Raw genomic sequence first — 22,551 nt, forward strand, 5'->3', positions numbered from 1 at the left:
CTGAAGCCAATCAACATCCTTGGGACTGGGGCAGTGGGAACCTAGTAGCTTTCCACAGCAGTTCCAAGAGGGCTTTCCTGAAGCTCCCCTATCTGTTTAGTTTACATCTACTCTAAATGATCACTGGGAGCAAAGGCAGCCCACTTCCTAGACACTATCCTGGCCTTCAAGCAAACCATGGAATAGCATTGGAGCTGACAAAAGTGAGTTTCTTGATTTAAAAAAAAAAGGTCTTAGGAGGTCCCAAAACACTGCAAAGGACTCCCAGGGTGGGGCAGGCACAGCAAAGGAAAACATCTGCCAGGGAAGAATGGGAAGAGCTCTTACCACTCATTTTGTCCAGCAGTTGCAATGTACCAGTGTCATGTGGGTAAAACCAAAAATAGTGATAGAAGAACACTGCCCTAGGCTACCTGAGTGAAAATCAGGGGCAGGGAGTTCTAGCCTTAGGTAGCTGAAAAAGTTCTATGGGTCATTTGAAGTAGCCCAGTCTTCTGATTTATATCTGGGAATTAGTCTAGTCAAATCTCTACCCCAAAAAAATATTTTTTCAAGGCCTACATGATTAATGAAGGACAAAAATTAGGGCAGAAATGCAGCCCTCCCTGATTCCACCACCTTCATGAATTTCCCATGGATGTAATGAGACATGATGGGCCTTCCCTGAAGGTCTTACTCCAAAAACTCCTTTAGCAACCATGCCTTCCCCTTCCCTCCCTGGAAAGCCCAGAACAGACAACACAATTTAAATGAAATTTATTTCAATGAAATATCAACTCTTCCCATGAGGTTCTCTTTTCTCTCTTGATAATTTGCTTTTAACTAGCTTTGCTTGATTCATGAGGTCTTAGGGGCCACCAACCTTCTTTGCTAGCCTTAGAAAGGGGTCCCAGGTACTACCCCCCCAATTGTGTCCATGATAACCCCACCTACAGCACTTTCAAGTAGTGGTTATTTCAGGTGTTCTGCATTGCTTGGTGATGACAATTAGGAAGAACTCAGAGCTGTCCGCACAGCAGGCACCAGATGCCCTTGTTTGCCAGGAGCCAAGGGTAAGAGTCTGGACTAGAGAAACTAAGGCCATGAGCACAATCACCTTCTCCTAGTTGGTAACATAGGTAGATGTTTGTGTAGGTAACAGAAAGTGGCAAGTTATTCCTGCCTAGTATAGGACAAACCTGGAAATCAGCACATGACCCCAAGATTACTCAGTGATTGTTGTGGCATACTTCTGATGCCCTAAGATGCCTTGCAATAAAGGGAAGAATCCACCTCCCCCAAACCATCCCCCAGCCAAATAAGTGGGGAAGGCATCTACCTGGCCAGTAGCCTACCATTAGACACAATGTTTGGAATGAGACATCAGAACAGGGACTAACACCTGTCTCTTGGTTGGTGGGGAGGGCAGCACACTTGTAGAAACTAAAGCTAATTTCAGAAGTGTTAGCCAGCCCTTAGCAGCACACAGGGATTTCAGGGTCAGGTCTCAGGATATAGAAGGTGTGATGGAGACTTTACCAACAGAGCATCTGACTGGGATGCAGATGACATGGGTGAAGAATTAAAGTTTTCTCTTTCAGCTTTAGGTCGTTTTTCTGCTTCTCTTGCTAGGTTCCCCATCCAACCCCCACCCTCCATTTCTTAATTTTCCTTCAAGGGAAAATCCAACAATGATGAGTCACAGGCAAGCTGCTATGGAACAAACCATGAGAATGCAGTTTAGTGACTGGTGGGGAGGGGTCCCTCTTGAACGCAGAAGTTTATTAGCATTAAGCAAAAGAAGTATGTTATTACAATCATACAGTCCATTGAAATATCCAGATGTTAGTGAGAGGCAAGAGTGGAGAAGTGATAACCCAGGCAATTCTATGTCTCAAGCATGGGACCATGATCCTCTTCCTACACTGGTAGAGAATGAACTCTTACACCCAGGATGGAATGTACTGCAGTTCCTAATTTCATCCCTTGCTCCCCCAGCCATTTTATTTAACGTGACCTAAATATACATTCCTGTTTTATTACCCCACACACTACCCCCATATACAGGAGAGAAAATAAGCACTAATAGTAACAATTCTAATAACAATAAGTTCTGCCTCTCAATAGACCCAGCTCTCACACAAATACATGCCATGTGGATTTTCTTTGGAGTGACTATAGGATGAAAAAGTAGGGGTCAGGATACACTGTTCCCCAGAGTACCATCCACATGTATGGATGGAACAAGGTGGGGAAGAGGAATGGTGTTAAGAAGAGAAATTCCCCTAAGGCAGCAAGAGGGGTTAAGGAGGTATCCAAACTCTCTTCTGGGAAAATGTCACAATCAATTGAGCTCCTGGAAAGGCCTACATAAGGGTTTCCTCAAAGAGATGGTCAATTTCTAATGGTTCAAGTATCATTGCCATCTGTCTCCCCTAGCTTCTTGGGAAAAAAAGGGCATGGCTGAAATGCTGCAACTTTCCAGTGAGTGGAGAATATCCCCAAAATGCTCCTTTGAAGAAACTCAAAATGACAATAGTACAACATGGGCACTCTGGTTTCAAAACAAAAGCACAGAACATAAAGAAGAAAAAAACACACAGGGAAGTAAAGGTACAAAAGGAAAAACATAAAGCCAGAAAATAACATGCTATCTACCAGTTTTCACACACTAGAGTTACCTGGCATCTGCCTTTGGTACCTGGGAAACTTCTGCTGTCCCTGTCATGGGAGGAAAGAACAGACAGTGGTATACAGCAAGAGTGCGGAAGAGGAAAAAGTGGGGGGGACCTAGGCAGTTGAGATGTCAGCTCTGTGCACTAGCAGCAATGATTTTTGTGTCATCTTTGTTTTGCTTAAAGCAGCACCAGTTAAAAATAAATCAGAAAAGAATGAGTGATAAGCATATTGTCCATGAATATAAAATGCAAATACAAAAATAATTGATATATATGTATATGTGTGTGTGTGTGTATATATATATATATATATATAAACAATATGAATGCAACATACCCATGGGTAAACTTGAAGTCTCCCTGTTAACCCCCCCTTCCACCCTTTAGCAACTAAACCTGGGGCCTAAGGGTAGGTGAGGCAGTGGCATTGGTACAAGTGGGAAAGTTAATGGAAACAGGATGAGGGGCACTCACCTAGCCTCCTGGGTGTCAGAAGCAACTTCCCTCCTTGGTATAGCACTGAGAAGGGAGGGAGATTGGTGTTTATTAAAGCCTTTATCTTGGGAGGCTTGTGGCATGGTACCCACACTGAGGCCAGATAGAAGGGATGGCTCTAAGTGGGCCCCAAGGCAGGGCTTCCTTGGATACTCTAAAGCACCAAGAAACGGGCATTCCAACCCTGGGAGAAGCCTGCTAAGTGGCCTTCACTATCCACATTCACTGGACTCCCCCCCAACCCCTGCTAAGGGCCAGTTTCATCCAGGAATTCTCAGGATCAGAGCTGTCTGGCACTAGATAAGCCAATTGGGTAGCTAGATGAGGGCAGCTAACTCCTCTCGAGTCACATCTTCACTTGAAGTCACATCCAAAAGCATTATCTCAGGTCCTTCCAATGAAGACATGGTGTTCAAATGGTCACAGCCTAGAAGTGGTGGACATGACAGTGACAACTTTAGTAGTCTGGGGCATATTTGGATGTCAGCCAAGCCAGCATTGACCTGTGTTTGGAGAGATGCCTAATGTTTGGCTTTCCTAGTGTCATCCTGTGCTGCCCTTACCATGTGTCTTCAGCCTTCCTTCCTTCTATAGCAGTGGTTCTCAACCTCTGTAATCCCGCGACCCTTTAGTACAGTTTCTCAGGTTATGGTGACCCCCAACCATAAAATTATTTTCATTGCCTCAAAAATAATTTTATGGTTGGGGGTCACCACAACGTGAGGAACTGTATTAAAGGGTTGCAGCATTAGAAAGGTTAAGAACCACTGTTCTATATGGTGAAGCTGGGGTTCAGCCATAAACTTACTCAGCTCTCAAGACTCAAAGAAGCCTACTTCTGCAGCCATGTATCCTGACTGTCCCACTTCTGTTGGTGAGGATCCTGTCCTGGACTGATTGAGGTAGTGACAGGACTTGCAGGAAGCAATGCTGTCCAAGCCATGAACTCCCACTCAGTCCCAGGCCCTAGTCTGTGGTGTGTGACCTTCCAAAGTCCAGATAGGCATGTCAGGGCTATGACAGCTCCCCTTAGAGTTAGTACCTCATGCTTCCCTCATGACTCTGAGGGCAGCCTTCAGCCCTTGCCCAAAAGTTAACCACTTTTTCTTCCTCTTAACAGATAGAGTGGTGGCCCTCTCCAACAAGCTCTGGAGGCTGGTGATGGCTCTACTGCCTGCTGTGGTGGGCACAGTCCACATGCAGACAGGATCTCAAGCTGCCTGAAGGAAGACAGAAAATATGGGGTTTCCCCTGATGTAAAGGCATTTAGTGAATGTTTACTTCCTGCCAAGCAGCCAGACCAATTTCAACCCCACCATTCCAGAGCAGCTTTGAAAGAGGCCATATGGTTGGAATTTAGGTACTTCTATCCTGAAATGCTGTGCTTGAGGTAGAGGGTCTTCCTGGATACATTTCTCCATGATGTAGCTAAAGTCAGCCTGGAGAGCTGATCTTGGTCCCTTAGGGCAGATATTGGTGCCACACAAACTCATGTGGTGATTCTAGGGGTGCAGCCATATATGCTCTTTGTAGGGAAAGGCACTTGGCCAACCTCAATCTGAGAAATGATTACAAAGACCAGTATGGATACATCCCCTGGCCAAGGAACAGTTTACCCACAAAGTCACCTTGACTCAGAGGGCCAACAGCATCTGTTCCAAAGGTAAATTGACACACATCAAAAATGGCAAGAGCACTGTTGACTTCTTCTCTCAAAAAAAATAGAGATGCATGTAGGCTGGGGGAGAAAGAATTATGATTTGGGTCAACGCAACCAGGCAAGAATGTTTATCTTCAATAAAGAAATTGAAAAGGAATCCTCTTGTGCAAGTGATTAATAAGAGGCTGAGCCTGGCAAGATTGGCCTGTTGTGATATCTTCCTGACAGCAAGCTCTTCACCAGTATTTCCAACCTAGTTTAACATGAAAACTACATGGATACAGAAGGGAGGGTGCCATTCATTTCAGGAAGGGCTGCAACTGCCATGGGAATTAGAATCCTAAAGTTTGGCAGAGTGAGGGCAGGTCAGTCTTTCCACTCAAGAAGCCTGGTCCCTTGACGATGCTAAGGACTAGGCTAAGTGGAAGATGAAATCTCTTTAGAGAGACCAGAACAGCAGCTGAGATGCCTTTGGTATCCTTTCTCAGGACTGCAAGCCTAGAGTCTCTTTACAGTGATGGAATGGGAGGTTGGGTTGGAAGGCAGTTTTCCCTTCTAAGAATCTGGGTTATTTCGAGTTCCATGAACTCTGAAATTCCTTCTTTTGCTGGCTGGGATAATGGAACTTCTTTTTTTATCCTTTATCTGCATCCTGCAAAAACCCCAACCCCTATAGCCAAGCCTAATTTGGTGGCTTCTCTTCCTTTAAAAAACTGTGTTTCTTTTGATGAGATTATAACTTTTTTAGAAAAAAGAAGAACAAAAATTCAAAAACAGCTCAGGCAGTCACAGTCTTAAGAGAGGAAGAAGGAAAAAATAAATCCTATCATTCCGGAGCTCAAGACTCTATGGCAGTGTTCATAACAGAACCTTTTGATTTTTGTTTTCAACAGAACAAATTTAATTATTACACTAAGGGGATTAGTAGTTTTGTCTTCAACTTAAGCTATGGAAGGAAGGTCAGGTTAAAAGGCACCCCATCTTGTTATGATGTTAAGATCCACAGCAATCGCTAGTGAAACATGTACTACTTGATCCTAAGGATAGTTAGCTGGAATGAACAGCTTATAATCATTTAATATAATGGTAGCAACTATGCCAAGGCTGAAAGGAATGGGGTTATGAAGGATCTGTACCACAATTTCACACTGCTAACAGCAAACAAACCACCTGTCCCCCTGTGGGAGGCAGTCCAAACTTGGCTACTCATCAGTGGTTCATCATTTACTGGAGGGAAGGGGCACGGGGTGCTAAGAGTTCAGCCTGTGCCACAGATGCATGAATACATAGATAGATAGATACACACACACACACCCCTATATATATAAAATCACTAACTCGGCAATTGGAGTAGGCACAAAATTACAGCATCCCAAACCCTGTGTGGGTCACAAGAAGAAACCCTAAAAGTAAAAACCAGAGTGCAGCAACAATAGCAGAACCCACTGCCTCCCTGGACAGATGTACTTGAGTTGAATGTGGCCATAGATGGCAGAAGAAAGTGAGAAAACAAAGGTGAAAAATCATAGGAATTTTCCTAGGCCAAAAGCATTTTCAACCCACAACCCCCACCCCTCTGCCCAACCTCTGATATCCATTCACACACTCAGGCCCCATGCCCCTACTCTGGAATTAATGATGACTACTTGGCTAGGTTTCCATTCACAGCTGTGGAGGAGTAGCTGGTGGGGAGAGAGACACCTTGCTTAGCCCTCTCCTTTGACAGGTCAAGGCTGGAAGGTCTGTAACAAATGGGCAGAGGCTGGGAGGGCACAAGCTGGACCCTGGACAGCTGAGGAATGCCATGGGTGATACCAACAGGCTTGGCCTGTGACAGAGGGCTAGAGCTGAAGCCTCCAGAACTAGAAGAGCAACTTGGCTCCTCAATAGGCATCAGCATATCTCGAGGTCTGGCTCTCATGGTCTGGGAGGCCTGTGGCTGGAGGTTATTGCATGAACCTTTGGGCAGGGGTAGGTGCGAAGGCCAAGCTAGCTGAGGCCCAGGTTCCCCAGATACTCTTGGCTTTGGCCCTGACAATGACAGTGACACTGACATGGCCACAGAAGGTACACAACAGGTTGCCTGCCCATATGGAGACTGACTGGAAGGCCCATCCATCTGGTCAGGGCTTATCCAGGCAGGGCCTGGCCCCAGTGGAAAAGAACAGGGAGCCCAGGAAGGCCAATCATAGACCCCTGGGGGTTCAGTATAAAGGGATAATGGACTATCTCGGCCCCATTCTCCTTCCTTTTCTTCATCTGAATTTTCTTGCTGTGCTTGAAGTTCATCAGACTCCAGGTAGCCCTGCACCAAGTAGGAATTAGAGAGCTCTAACTCCAGGGTCTCTGCAGTGTCAAGGGACCGGCTCCTTCTACTGAGGGCCATGGCGGCAGGTGGAGGCCTAGGGTGCATACCAGAAAGTCCCAAGTATCGAGGAAGGCTTCTCACACCCCAGGGCAGGCCTTGGTAGAATCGACTATGGTAGTTGCTGAAGGTGTGTTTGTGGAAGTAGCCCAGCTCGAAGGCTTCCAAGGAAGTTGCAAGGTCTTCATCATTGTGGAATTCATGGCTGTCCTCACACTTGCCTTCCCCATCCCGTTCCACATCAGCAATGTCAAAAGTCACCATGGGGGGCAGCTCAGGGAGGTTTTGAGTGAAGGATGAGTCAGAGTCAGAGCTGCAAGATATACTGGAGAAGACGTTCCCATTGCTGGTGAACTCCACCAAGGCCTGTGAGAAACTCACAGTGGCATTTCCTTCCTTCTCAACCTCCTCTTCCTCTGGCTCTTCAGGGGGTGGGTAAGTAGGGTAGGCCTTCCTGGGAGATCCTCCAAAATTTGCTTCTTGCATGTCTGGCTCAAACATAGCATCACTCTGGAAGAGCTGTATCAGGCAAGTACTTTGATCTTTCTTGGAGCAGGTTCCCTCAAAACGTTTCTCCAGAGGACGGAAGTCCCTCCAGTCTGGCTCACTGTTTGCAGTGGTGAGAAAAGCTGAGGTGGTTCGTCGGTGGGAAATATGAGAGGCCCCTGATGCCCCTGCCACTAGGCCCATCACTGATGGGCCCAATGGCCTCATCTGATACTCCAACACAGGCTTTTCCTGCCAGGTCTGGGCCTCTTGGACTTGAGCCTCTAGAGCACAAGCATCTTGGGCTTGGGCTTCTCGTGTCCAGGCTTCCTTGGAATGAGCTTCCCGAGTGTGGGCCTCTCTGGTATAGGCCTCCCTGGCATGATCCTCTCTGGTATAGGCCTCCCTGGTGTGGGCCTCCCAGGCATGAGCCTCTCGGGCACATGCCTCTTGGGCTTCAAGCTGCTCCTGACAGAGCTCCCAATACAATAACTGTTTCTGGATAGTCACTAGTCGTTCTTCCTCTGTCTCCATTGCCCCAGGTGGCCGGGAGGAAGAAAGGGGCTCAAAGTTCAAGAAGGGGTCAAATATGTCAGAGCTGTGGCCATGGAGGTCATAAAGGCAGTCATCCCCAGGAGGGGAGTTCTCAAGACTATCATCTGGCTCATAGAACTCATATAGGGCATCTCCGCTGTAGCTGTCTCTGGGTAGGCAATCCCTGTGAACAAGTCCTAGGGCCTCACCTGAATCATCTTCAAATGCAGGTGTAGTGGAGTCATAGTAACCTTCATCACTATTGGGGGCAGACTCTTGCTGGTCACTCTGAGGAGTCAAAAGTTCCCCAGGGGATAGGCTAGGATAAGACCTAACTGGGTCAAGGAGCATGTAGCCATAGTGGCCTGGGGATGTGGTGCGATGATAGCTCAGGTTCAGATTGTGCCTTGGGTACATTTGGGCACTTGCCCAAATATATTCTAAGTAATTATCTTCTTCTTCCTCTTCCTCCTTAGCCTCTTCCTCCCCTAATTCCACCTCCTGTTCTTCCTCTTCTTCCTCCTCCTCATCATCTGGCAAGGCCATCTCCTCCCCACCTCCTTGGTAGGTCACCAGGCAAGAACTTCGCTTGGTCCCATCTCGGTTGGCCCTCTGGCCCCCAGAAGCCATGCTATCTGTCATACTGTCCATGTCCTGTTCCGCTATAATGTCACCACAACCTGTCAGTGAGTCAAAGCTTTTCAGGGATGTGACATCACCAAACAGGAGGCTCAGCTGGTCCCCCACAGGGCAGTTGGGTTGATTTACCTCTTTTGCTACCACTTTCTCCCCTGTTTCTCGGATATGGGGCTCCTCTTGGGTATTGGCTTCAGGGGCAGGCTTGGGTTGCATGAGTGCTGAGGCAAAGCCCACTGTGGGATTTTCTGGATCTTTACAGGCTATTTTCTCAGTACCCGGTGGAGAAGGCTCTGGTGCTGGAGAATCTTTTGGCCCATGGACATTTTGAGGTTTGATATTTTCCTTTTGAGAGGTTTGGAAGATCTCATCAGCATGGAGCACCTGAGAGGCTGAGCTCACATGTTCATGAGGCCTAGCTCTGGCCTCCTCAGGCCCCTTGGCCTCTGGATCACTTTGCTCAGCCCCAGCAACCTTACTTTTCCGGTGACGCCGGATACTGCTAAAAAAGCCTTTTAGGCCTTTCTTTGGCTTGGGCAAAAATGGAACCTTCTCAGCCCCAGCTTTCTCTGTGACTCCAGCCATAGACATTTTGTATCTGGAGCCTCTCTCCAAAGCCCCATGGATACTCTGGGAACTGGGAAATTGGCAGAGTAACTCAGGCAAAGTTAGGGAGAAGCTGGTTCCTTCACTTTCAACATCTTCAGAGCCATGAGCTGCTTCACTCAGGCCTTCATGGGTCTTGCTCTTATTGAGAACTTTTTTGGAGCTGCCTTTCCCAGAACCTTTGCTTCGTCCTCCACCAAAGAAACTAGGCAGAGTACAGATACCTTTCTTGCCACCAAAGAGTTTCATGGCAGTTTTCTTCAGCCTACCTGGGCCAGAGGAGAGTGGTTCTGACATTGGTCCTTCTGTTACCTCAGCTGCCTTGTTCTTGGTTTCTTTCTCTGCCCCTTGATCATAGGTCTCCCCAAAGGCTGTAGCTCCTTTAACCTGAGTAGTTTCATCCTTTGGGGTCTCCATAGTGATGGGGACTACTCACATACAGTTCAGCTGGAAATGCAGCCTTGGGCTTCTAGGCTGAACATCATCAATCATGAAGCATCACAGTGGAGTCTGTAGGAGATGAGAGAGACAAAGACAAAGAGACAGATACTAGTGAGCAAGCATCCAGCCTGGGTTTGTTTTCACAGGTGTCTGTAGTCTCAGACTTGAACAGAACTAGAAAGAAAGTAATAGAAAGAAAGAACGCCAGAAAAACTTTAACCCACTCCATATGCTTAGCTGTTCAGGCCACCCTCAACTCAGGGGAGCACTGGGCAAGGGGACCCACAGATGTGTGAAAGGTCCATAGCACTACTGGCTGCAAGAGGGATTATCAGTTATCAAAAGGAGTGGGAATAGAGAGAAGCAAGAAAGGCAAGAGGGAGGTTGGCTGTAACGACACAGAATGTTTGATAATCATCTAACAAAATGGCCCACTAAGTCCTCACTGGGTTTTAGTGGATTCAGGACTCAATTTCACATTAGCCTGGGCTATCACTGACATTTTTCCTGGGGCTGGGAAGAGAAGTAGACCTGAACATTCACCTCCTGTTTACAAGCTTGCTAAATTGCCTGCAATACCAGGCTCAGACCTTCAGAACCCCAGAGTAGGAACCTCATGGACCCACAGAGGGCTGCAATCCAGGACCTGCTAAGATGATGTAGGGGCCTCAGGAAAGTAAGTCTCTGGGATTTATCATCCATCATCCAAGAGGACAATAAATACATCTCCTTCATAAAGGTTATGAAAGGGGTAGATCTAGGTCAGACTCTATTGACCTGTTAGAAAGAGATTTTAATGTTGCCCTCAGCAACTGGAACCCCCATATTCCACTTTAGAACCAGGATGCATGTTTCCCCTTTACTCTCTTCAGCTGGTTATTCTGGCCCCCATCTAGCTACCTAAGAAGGGAACTCCTTGAAGGCACTACTCAGGGGTGCCCAACGTGCAACCTGTGGGTCATTATATGATGATTTTGTGAGGATTTTTTTTGCTTATTTGTGGTGTCATGAAATCATGAAAAGTATGCACATACATTTTTATGCTAACCAGCTTTTGTTAGTACTTATGTATTTAATATGTGGCCCGAGACAATTCTTCCAATGTATGACAAAGGAAAAAAAAAAAAAAAAGGTTGGACATGATTCTTGTCCAAGAATTCTTGTCCTGCAATGATTCTTGTTCCTGTCCTGGGGGATAAGATCTTAATAGTTATTTAAATAAATAAACCTGGTACAAGCGACATCTTTCTGGTCTAGGCTCCCAATCCTCCAAACACTCAAATGCCAACAGAAGTGGAATAAGAAGAGTTAACCACTACCTACCCCCAACACATTTCCCCCACCCCAAAACTGGTATATTCTAGTGAATATAGCTGGTCAACAGCCAGATCAGTGACCAGCCTGCTCAAACACAATGGTCCCTCCTTGGAAAGTGTGTCCCCTTTCTGTACAGTAGAAACCAGCAGACAAAGGATCCAGAGATGAGAGGCAGAAGAGGGAGGGAAATAAGGAGAGGAAGGGAAAGACGGAGGAGGAGGGATGAGGAAAGCACTACTACATCCTGCATTGGTCAGAGAGCAGCTAGACAGCACATCAGCCCTGTGATTTATTGCCACAGCAGTAAGACTCACACATTCACCTGAAGTAGAAGACTATGGACCAGCACTGAGGGTAGAGAGAGGCTGGCAGCCACACTCTAGCCTCTGATCTCATTAGAGGAGCCCCTCCTGGAGCCCCCAATCCTGTCTTGCAAACACTAATTTTGTGCCTGCTACCTTGCTTGGGTTGATACTTGAATCATCAGTGCAATCCAAGCTTTCATCAAAAGCAGTCTACAGAACTGAATATTAAAATTAGAGAAAGATAATGGCTGGTTATCAAAAAAAGTAAAGGTGATCCCTTCTCTGCAGAGAATTGTATTGCAATTTTCTCAGGTTAGGGTTTTTTCTGTGTGATATATTTTGACATCACACTATTCCAACTCAGCCCGTGACTGAGAGTCCCATGATAGATAGTGTTCCCTCCCACTCATAAACACACACACACAATCACCCAGAGTTCTCTGAGCCAGGGTCTGGTCTGATGAGAATATGTGCCTTATCATTTATCTGAATCCCCCACTTTCCACAGCATAGATGTTTTCAACTAAGCCTTAAAATTACAGCCAGGGTTATCATCATGGTGTTGGGGATGGGGAATTTGGGAAGTCAGTAGTGGACTTGTTTGTGAAATTTCATTAACTTCTACAGAATTCAGCCCTAAAGGGCAGAACAAGAAGGGGTGACCCCCAGCCATTGCTTTTAGGGAGTTCCTAGACTAATAGAGAAAGTCTGATATGTAAAAGTATGAAGACCTCTGTTATTTATTAAGTTGAGTTGTGGAATATCACACTTTATACCTTGTTAACATGTCCCCAGGTAAATGAAGGGCAGAAAAATACCCACTGGGCTCTGAAAAGCTGCCTTGAGGAGGTCCCTGTCAAGCCACATGGAGTGGAAATGGTAGTGAATTAGAAAAAAAGGTGTATGAGACTAATAAGTATGGCTGAGCCTCAAGGAAGACCCAAGGGCAAAGTGACAGACTTTATGAGCCTAGACATCCTTTTGAATCAAAGCCTGACTTGTCCAGCTGGGTTTGGAACTGGAGCTCCTGGGAATAGGTAAACTGAACTACAAAGATGACTACTTTCCAGAACTTTGATGCAGTATCAAAGGAATCCCTTTGGGCTGCCACTTTCCCTCGCTCCTGTACTCCTTGGGGATAGAGGCCAGCCCATCCAATCACTCTCCATATTGCCCCCTTCCTAGCCACAGGTGTATGCAGTGTATAGCGTGTATGACTGGGGTCCAAGTCTTGCCAGTCTCTCATCTGCCAAGGGAACCTGAGCAGTACAAGGTAGCCCACTAAGGCTCAGGTACTCGTGAGATGTTTTGAGATCAAAAACAGCTCCTCGACCCATCCCCCTACCTCCCCAGTCCATCTGCAGTGGTGTGAGAATTAGACGCAATTAAAGGCACCAAAAAAGTACTCTGTAAGCTGTAAGTACAGTTCAAATGAGAAAGATTGCCATTACTGTTATTATTACTCCTTCCAGAGCAGATCCCAGTTTCTTAGGAAGTTACAGACAATGTGCAAAAAGGTGCTTATTTGGGAAAGCTTTTCACTATGGGGAGCTGAGGGACTAGCTGCCTTGGCCCATGCTGAGGGCCAAGGAGAGTGCAGGTGTGAGGAGATTTTAAAGGAGGGGGGTGGGGCCTTGGTGTGTGTCACACTTTATGGGGGCAAGACATGATTGCAAGAGGGACTTTACCTAACAATTGCAATCAGTGTAACCTGGCTTATTGTACCCTCAATGAATCCCCAATAAAAAAAAAAAAAAAAAAGACATGTATGGATCTATACAAAGTCCTCTGCTAAGAGAAGCTTAAAAGCCCTCTGTATGTGTATGTGTGTGTTGGGGGTGGGTAAAATAGGCAGGGTTATATCTGTTAGGGGCTTAAACCCTTCTTTTTCCTCCCTTAGAACAAAAAGCCTACCTGGTCTGTCCCAAGAGTTACCCTGAAAAGATCCTAGCCCACCAAAAACTTCCAGCAAGCTATGGAATCTTCCTCTCACTACACACAGTACAAAAACAAGACTCCAACCACCCTCAGTCCAGGTGCCATTTTTACCCAAGTGGGTCTCTGTCCCTTTTCATTAAACTTGGCCTAACCTCTCCTGGTCTCACCTCTGGGTATACAGACAAACCCCTTTCAATATCCACAGGACAGAGTTTCTCTCCCCCTAGTTCAGGCCCTCCTCCCAAGCAGGCTCAGGGTCATCTTTGTTGGCAAGGACCAGCTTTGAAACTAGGCCATCTCTTACCTCCGTGTCTTGTCCTGCTCAAAGCCCTCACAACCATCATAGTGTTTCTGCCTCTGTACTCCAGGACAATGGGTAGGAGGTTAGCATGGATCTCCCATAGCTGGCAGCCCCTTAACCAACCCCTACCTAACTAACTCCAGCACAAGCCTCTTCTCCATACTGCTTGCTACCCCAGGTTCGAAAGCTATCATTCCTAGGTTATACTGCTTTTACTTAGGACCACAAGTGCTCTCCAGATGTAGGTAGGGCAGAAAGTAAAAGGAACAAAAAGTGACATACTTTGCAGCTCCCCTAGGCTGGGGCTGCCTTCTTTCAGGGTTGCTGCCAAGAAAGTGGCATTGCCAAGCACAGGGCCCCCTACCTTCTGGTTTTTCAACCAGTGTGGCTAAGTTTCAGGTGAACTGGGGGTTAAGGGAGCCCTCCTAAGCTAGTCTGTGGTCCCCAGTCAGGGCTGTTTGTTGCAGCTGCTGTTACGATGGTAGGGAATAGGTTGCAACACAAAGAACTGAGGCCATCTCAGTTCCCAGGGCCAGCTTTGGGCCATTCTGGGACCAGTGGAAGGTTGGCTACAAGGTCAGAGCTTCTTCCTTCTCCCTCTACCCCAAAACCAGGCAGGAGACCAGCCACAAACCTACCCCAGAGACCCTTCCAGGGGAAGAGAAGATAGCTGCAGCCTCAAACTTGCACATTCTGCTCCTGGACCAGTTTCCTGGGGCCAGCTTGGCTAACTTAAAGGCTGATTTTAGAGGAAGAATGAGAAGTGTGTGGATTTATGCAGTAGCTCCAGAGGCATGGCCTTGACCAGTCCTGTTCTAAACAGTCTTCTAGGAGGCAAGCCTACTTTGGGCTCATCTGACCTTCTAGATGTTGTAGGGGGAGAGTAGGTAAGGGAGGAGTGGTGAGGATGGGGAATCTATCCACTTTCCCACCCCAGAGATCTATCCAGTTTTGCACTGAAATCAGCTCTGCCCAGCTGAGGGAAATTCAACAATTAATTTTATAGGTTTATACCTCAGTTTCCTCAACTGTAAAATGAGCCTCTTAACAGTGTCAATTTATTAAGGCTATTGTAAGGAGTAAAACCAATGCATATAAAGTACCAAATAAAATGCATGACACAGCAGAAGCTCAAAACATTACAGCAACTAATTTTTGTTAATATTTTATTCAAACTATGGTTGGACAATTTGTAGCAGTAAAACCACCACTCAGGGTTGAATAGGGTGCTTTCCAGGGCTCTATGAGTAAGTCACCAAATCTCGGTGAGCCTCCATTTTCCCAAAATGTTAAATGAATATGGCTGTGTGATCATCTCACAGGAAGCTTTACTTGCTCACTTAGCCAACTTTTGAAATTCAAGGACCCAAAAGAGTCAGTTACTAGCTAATGGCTCTAGACTATCTGGGATTTATAACTACCCTGCTTCTTTAGCCCTGGCCAGAAAGATCAAAAATTCTAGCTCATTTAAAAGTACTAACATCAAAGAAAATGCAAATTGACAGATATCCTCCACCCACTCAAGGAATTTATCAGATCACAAAAGACTCTCCAGTCTGGTGGGGGATGGTAAATTCTTGTCACAGACAAGGAAACTGTGCTTGGAAAGAGACTTATCCAAAATCATACAGTGAGATGGTAACAGAGCTACTCTAGCTCCCAGTCCTCTTGAGTTCCAATTTCATGTCATTCTGATGTACTGTGTGGGCTACCAATCAAAAGAAGACTGAGCACAAGGATTGTGAAGATTCCCCTCACACCCACAAGACCCATCAACTCCCACTTCAATCCCAACATGGTGCTAGCCCAGCTGGACCTTCTCTGCACTATTTCCAGTCCTCACTGGCTGACACTATTTAGGCCCCACCCAGCACATTCCAGAAAACCTGCTCACTTTAGAATCCAGGAGTGGACAACACAGCCTGTGGCTGCTTTCATCAACAACACTCCCACCACCACTTTTCCCAAACTACAGAACACGTCCCTCTATTCTTCTTTTCCTCAGGAGGTAAGTTTGAGGGGTCCAAAAAAGGCTTAAATAGAAACTTGCCAATGTGGACAAAGATGCAGAATTTGGGCTATTTAAAAAGGATGATCTCTGGGATGATCTGAAACTTGAATGATCTATTTTAAAGCCCACAGCAAATGCATGCTCTCAAAACTGTTTGTTCAGGGACTGGAATAAGGGATGCCTGACTTTAATCCCTTTGATGGAACTGTAGAGGTAGCTGTCAGAGCCACCACTCCCCTAACTTGTAGTCTTCCTGCCAAAGGGCACCTCCTCTCCAGGAGGCATCTTACCAATTCCAGATGTATGCAGCACAGACCCCAAACTGGGCCTTCTCTCCCCTTCCTCTTGTCTCCCACTAGCTCTTCAATTGACTTGTTTGTCAACTTAGCTTTATGTAATTTATTCTGCCAAACCTCAGTCTGACCATTTGTCTCTCTCAAATGAACCCTCCTTCATCTTACAGTCACTACATCTAGCACATAGCAAGAGCTCAAACAAAACTAATTCAATTTAATTCTAATTTAGCTGGAGTTTGTTGGCCAGAACAACAATGCCAGCTTTAGCTCTTACAGGCTGTGTTGTTCGAGAAAGTGGCCTAATCTCTCTGAGACTCAAATGCCTTATCTGTTAAATGAAGAAAATACTACCTATCATGCAGAATCAGGGTAAGAATTAGAGATGATTAGCATAAAGGCAAACTGATCACTAGGCACTAAACAGATATTCAATAAAGGGCTCTTGTGATGAGGCCACTTGCAGTCAGAAACTTCCTCTCCAACCCTTCAGCTGCCACTCCTCATCCTCTGGGGTAACACAAACCTCTTAGCTGATTTCCCTCTAGTCTCTCCTTGCCGCAACACCAAAATCCTTCCCTCTGCCTCTTTCTCTCCCCTCTGATCCACCCTGCTCACCTCTGCCAGATTCATTTTCTTCACAACCCAGATTTCAGAACATCACTCCTCTACTTAACAAATCACTCCACATTGCCTACAGAATCAGGGCCAAACCCCTTTGTCTGACCTCCAAGACCTGCTTTCCCTGCAGTGCTTCTTGCAGGTTTCTCGGCTCACTTGTCTGCCCTTGGCCCCAGCCCCGAATACACAGTCTTCTCCAGTCTGGGAACTACCACTTCTCCCTAGAAATGGGTCTTTTCTTGTGATTGTTCATGGTGCCCCAGCTTTCTCCTTAGGCTGCCTACCCTTCATGCCCAGCTCACTTTGAACAAAAAGGGCTTTGGGAGCCACCTACTTATCACTCCCCTCTCTGGCTCCCTTCTCTTTAAGATACCTTCTTAAAGGGCGGCACCTGTGGCTCAGTCGGTAGGGCGCCGGCCCCATATGCTGAGGGTGGCGGGTTCAAACCCGGCCCCGGCCAAACTGCAACCAAAAAAAAAAATAGCCGGGCGTTGTGGCGGGCGCCTGTAGTCCCAGCTACTTGGGAGGCTGAGGCAAGAGAATCGCTTAAGCCCAGGAGTTGGAGGTTGCTGTGAGCTGTGTGAGGCCACGGCACTCTACCAAGGGCCATAAAGTGAGACTCTGTCTCTACAAAAAAAAAAGATACCTTCTTAAAGAGAAATGTATCTGATATGGGTGCTATGCATGCAAAGGCTTCCTCTATGTCAGTATTAGCCCATCAAGGGTGGGATCAGACAGCCACTATCCCCTACTCCACAGTTGGTTCAGATGAAAAACAAGAGAGGAGGTAACCCCAGGGAAACAGATGTAACAGTTGAGGAAAGCCTTTGGAAGAGCATCTGGGACAAAGGAACAATGGAGACCCCTGACTTTCCTAGGTATCCATTCCCCTATAGTTACCATGCCCTGTTTGAGGTTAAATGAGGAAATTGAGGTTTGGGAGGACATCAGGAAAGTGTACTTTGAAGAAGCATTTGGACTTCTGTGTAGCCTTACACAAATCTCTTCCTTATTCTGGACATCAGTTTGATGAAAAACTAGAAATGAAAAACTGTTTAGGGAGTCCATTTGTTCCAGACTGCCTTGAGAGCTGGGGGAGGGGTGATCCTGTGCTCAGTTTTCTAGTAGCTACTGAATCAGGAGACATGGTAGGAGGCACTGGGTTAGCTTTAGGAGTCCTGTGCTTCGCTGGGAGGCCTGGGTACCTAGCTGGTTGAGCCTAGTCCGCCACTTCAGGACCAGGTACACTGTGGCCTAGACTTACTTCTTGCAGCACTCCCAACATTTTATTCTTTAAAAATGTAGTAGGCCTTGTCTGTGAATATTTCCAATATATCCAGAAAGTAGGGGGCCCAGAACTGGCCGGCTCAGCCCTCATACCCCTGAAGAGCTAAAGCCCCTTGCAGGGAGGGCTGAGCTGGTGAAGGAGGACTGCAACGTGCTGCTGAGCAGATTGGAAGGTTAATATATGCTTAGAACCCCAGCAGAAAGGAAAAAAATCTGTTAGGAGATGAAAGCAATGAAGGCTCCACAATAAGAAATGCAGATTGAAGAATGGCAATTCTTGCCAATCTTGCCCTGCAGCAATAATATGCTGGCATTTGACCCCACCAAGCCCCCTCATCCCATTTCCTTCTTTGTCTATTTTCCCCTTAATGGCAGAAAGAGATGTGGGAGAAGCAAAGCACCCTCACTTGGCTAGCACCTACACCTCTGCATTGGTTCTGGTTTCCCTGCCATTCATACACATGTACACATGTACAGGTTTGAAAAATAAGACCAATCAGAGGAGATAAAAGACTCTGAGATTATTTAATTCAGAGAACATAAGTTGGGGGCAGAGAGAGAATTTAATGTCTATGAAATCTCCAATGGATTCTTAAGAAGAAGAACACACACACACATACACAAATGCAAGGTTTAACTGCAGCATAAGAGGCTCAGATTAGTTCTGAGAAAGAACTTCCAGGTAGTGAGATGGATGACCCAGGAACAAGTGACAAAGGAGGGCCTAATCTTTATCAACCAGTTTATCTGCCTGGACTGGATTGAGGCAGGAAAACTGATGTGATTTAACATTGGGCATTCCCTCTTCTAGCCTTAGGTAGCCTGTTAAGTGAGGGAGTTGGAAACCCCCTCTCCCTCTTCAGTTCTACAAGCAACTCCTGACTGACCTGTCAGGCTTGCTGCTATTTTTTAGTAGAGCAGAGTTCTTTCTACACACTAAGAGCATAAATGTAATAGTTATAGAGGAAATTTTAACACCTCTGTTATAGTAGGAGGGAATCATTAGGCAAAAGGGAAATGAAAGGGGAGAGGAGCTCCCAGATGGAGACCCAAAGTTAAGTCAGCCCCCTTCCCTCTTAGGGAATGTGGGAAGTGAAATGAGGATGGTGGCTAATGGGATCTACTTGAACAGAGGACACTGGATACCATGGAACAGAAGCAAAAGCCACTGTACTTTAGGCAGCAGCCTTTCCCTATGTAGCTGTGTGACTTTAAGCAAGTCCCTGTTGCTTTTCAGGGCCCAATATTCTCATCTGTAAGCATAGAGGTCCAAACTGGTGCTCCCTGAAGGCCTGTCCAGCTGAGAGGAAGGAGTTTTCCAAAGGCAGAGAGAATACTTCCTAGCCCCACCACATTGGTATTTAGGCCAGCTTCCCTGTCCTTCCTGCCCTTGCCTCTGCAAGGCAAAAAGGAGGCTGAAATAGTGAAACTTCCCACTGGAGACAGCCAGCCCCCAGTTCTATTTCCCAAATAAAAAAAAAATGGCCCCTTACCTCTTACTTTCTTGACTTGCAGTATGCTTCCAATTTCTATCTAAGATCTTGTTTCTATTACAGCATATTTTTACACAAAAATATATCAAAACTTCAATTCCCTATGCTTTGACACCCCCTTCCCCTAAAAGGATCAGATCCTCATTCCACAGCCTAGCATTTGGGAACCCCTACCACAGGGCCCCAACCTCTTCTCTACCTCTAAGCCATACCACCTCACCAAGAAGACTCAGTCACCTAGCTCATCCAGCCTGCCACTCCCCCACCTACCTCCATTCCTAATTTTCTTTACCTTTGCCTAAAAAACCTGTACTTTCCAGAAGCTTCTCAGGATCATCCCCCTGCTTATAAAGATTTCTCATCTGTCTGTGCACTTTGCCTCTGGGCTCATGAATTAGCAACCAAAGATATGCCGAGTCTTGCACTGAAACAATGCAAATCCTGAGCTTGTTGTTGAGGGGATACATCACAAGTTTTCTTCTTGTACTTGCAATCCATTCACTTTCTTTGTCCTCATTAGGCATACTCAGTAAATATCTGAGATTTGAGTACCATTTCTCTAGTCACTTTCATATGGATCAGTGAGATGGATGCACAAGATGGACAAATACAAGTTGGAAAGCTAAACAAGGGCTTCTCAAAAACCCTACAAAGATAGGGAGTCCTTCCAAAGCAATCATTAACTACTCTGCACTGTTAGGCTTTGAGAGGATTGTGGCTGAGGTCCAGGTTTAATTTACTCCTCTAAAGGATTCCAAGAGAATCCAGACATCCACAATATCAGGAGAAAAAGCAGAGGCAGAGAAACTTAATTATAGTTAAACTCCTTTCATAATTTAAGCCTGAAATGCCCAGAAGAAGAAGGAAGTCCTAGAGAAGTTCCAAGAAAGAAGAGGTCATCATGGATGGCAAGAGGTAGGCAGGAAAGGCACCAAGGAGAAGTTAGGTCAAGAACTGGGGCCTAAAAGGACAGAAGATTTGGACAGGTATCTGCTGAGTGGGTTTGGGTATATGGAAGGGAGTAATATAGAGCAGATACATTAGGTGGCTATTGGCCTGAGACAAGGCAGAGGAGGGCAGGACCAGCCCTGGGCTGGAGATGCCCAGCTGCAAGCAGGGGTTTGTGTTGGGGCCTAGTTAGTCTGGGAAGAGGTGATTGTAGTATGGTATCCGTGGTCTTGGCTTGTGTCAAAAAAGTTCCCCAGCTAGTCTTCTCCTAAGTGAAGGATTTACTGTCTCTCACTGCCCTTTCTCAAAGGTTCTCAGGCTTTGCCTGGGCCCTGGAGCCCACAGGGCTTTCTACCCTCAGAGGTTGATCAAAATCCAAAAAGAGTCTGCCAAGCCCCTCAATGGCTCCCTCTCTCCAGTTCCTCAGAAAGGCCTAGAGAGCCTTTTACCAGAGACACACTCCAGGGTAGTGACTGCTGTGGGTGGGGCTGAAGGAGGAGAGCTGCACCGAGGGAGGGGACTCCGCTGGAATGTTCATGGGACAGGCAGTCCAACAGTGCAGTGCCCTCCACCCTGGCCATGTCCACTGCTGCAGCAGGCAGGCAGAGCCACAGAGGGAGGTATTTGTGTGTGGGACAAGGCTCTCCTTAACCCTGCAGCCCACGTCAAGGCGAGCCTGGCCAAACAGAGGCCAGCTCTGCAGGGCCAGTCCAGGGGTCACCTGGATGCCTAGGCTGTGCTGGGTTTGTCGGATACAGTCCCTCACCACCCGGGGAGCCTAGGCAAAGTCCGGTGTTCGGGTGGTCATCAGTGTCAGAGGTGTCTGCACCAAACAGTGACCCAATGGGCTGCATATTTTAAGTAACGGAGAAGTTATAGGGTTTGGCAACCTCGCTCATTACCTCTCTTGCACACAGAAACAGTGCGTTTCTACTACAACCATGGCCCCTTCGGCCTTTGGCACTGAAATCTCCCTACAACACCATCCTTATCACTATTTTTAAACAGGAGGCTGGAGAGAAAACTCTGCCAGTGACCTCCAAGGGAAAAGGAGACGAGATGAGAGGGGAGACAAAACTAGCTTGCATTTGCAGCTCTAACCCTAGGATCTGCAAAAGCTCTAGCTGCCAGCCCTCATGCCGGCGGGGGAGGGCGCCAGATGTGCCTGGAGGCCCAGGAGGAGTGGTACGCTGCTGGTTGGGGCCACAAGGCCAAGGTTCCGAAGGGAACTGGGCTGCCCACAGGCCCAAAAGCGCTCTTCTGGGAAGGGGGCAGACAGTGTAGCTATACCAATCCATACCAAAGACAAACTCCGTCTAGCCCTAGCCAGCTCGCCGGCTTCAGTATGCAGAGAGGAGGGAGAGGCTAGAAATGCTCAGGGGAGGGGAGGGGCAGCGGGGCCGCCAGGGTGAACTGTACCAGCGTAACACAGCTGTTCCAGCAAATGTGCTACAACAAAGCTGCACAGCTGTCGGCCTACAAATGTACCGCTTGGGGTACTTGCTGCCTGGCGGCGCCCTTCCTAAGACCGCGCGGCAGCACGTGTGGGCCCATCCCTTCCCAGAGAACCCGGAGGTATGGCCCCGGCTAGTCCGCCAGCCTGCCGGCCCTCCCCATCCCCCCTCAGCTACCGTCGTCTGTGCCCAGGAGACTCGCAGGCGCTGGGCCCCTCACCAGACAGTCTGCAAATTGGGTTCCAAGGCAAAGCGGAAAGCGGCTGAGACTATGATCCACTGACCCGTGCAGCCTTTAAGCCCTATTCCAGGCGACCTGAGCGGAGCACGCGGGAATGCACCCGACCACAGGCAGGCGGAGGCTCCGGGCTGAGCGTAAAGCTTACCCGGCCCAGTCAAGCTCTCAGCCCGGTTATTGTCTGTTGCGCCGCCCTGGGCCGGGCTGGAGCCTCGGCTGCAGCGGGTGCGACCGCCGCCACCGCGGTTCCAGTCAGCTCCTGCACTGACCCCCCTTCCTCAGGCTTTGGGCAGCCAAACTCCCTCCGCAGTACTCCACCGCCAAAGGGTAGGGCGTCTGCGCTCTGATTGGCAGTCATGTGACCCAATCGCTACTGTGGGAAGGCATGCCACGGCCCTCCCACTGTTTCTTTTGGCCTGTTTCTCTTTAAATGCAAATAAGTGCGGGTGTGTAGTCAGCAGTAGG

At 47.3% G+C, this 22,551-nt stretch overlaps 1 protein-coding gene across 3 annotated transcripts; it reads right to left on the reverse strand.

Annotated features, from left to right (window-relative positions):
- Nucleotides 1–284: 284 nt before the first annotated feature.
- Nucleotides 285–22,355, reverse strand: AMER1 (APC membrane recruitment protein 1). 3 transcript variants are annotated; one of them, XM_053581021.1, is made up of 2 exons: nucleotides 22,235–22,355; nucleotides 285–9,949 (listed from the first exon to the last, which is right to left on the reverse strand). In XM_053581021.1, the coding sequence occupies exon 2, from the start codon at nucleotides 9,854–9,856 to the stop codon at nucleotides 6,455–6,457; it is 3,402 nt and encodes a 1,133-aa protein (XP_053436996.1). In that variant the 5' UTR covers nucleotides 9,857–9,949; nucleotides 22,235–22,355; the 3' UTR covers nucleotides 285–6,454. The 3 variants fall into 3 exon arrangements, with proteins under 3 accessions (XP_053436996.1, XP_053436997.1, XP_053436998.1); XM_053581022.1 differs by lacking the exon at nucleotides 22,235–22,355 and adding an exon at nucleotides 22,133–22,184; XM_053581023.1 differs by lacking the exon at nucleotides 22,235–22,355 and adding an exon at nucleotides 22,069–22,124.
- Nucleotides 22,356–22,551: the final 196 nt, after the last annotated feature.

This window comes from Nycticebus coucang, chromosome X, assembly GCF_027406575.1.
Source record: "Nycticebus coucang isolate mNycCou1 chromosome X, mNycCou1.pri, whole genome shotgun sequence".
Classification (NCBI taxonomy): Eukaryota; Metazoa; Chordata; class Mammalia; order Primates; family Lorisidae; genus Nycticebus; species Nycticebus coucang.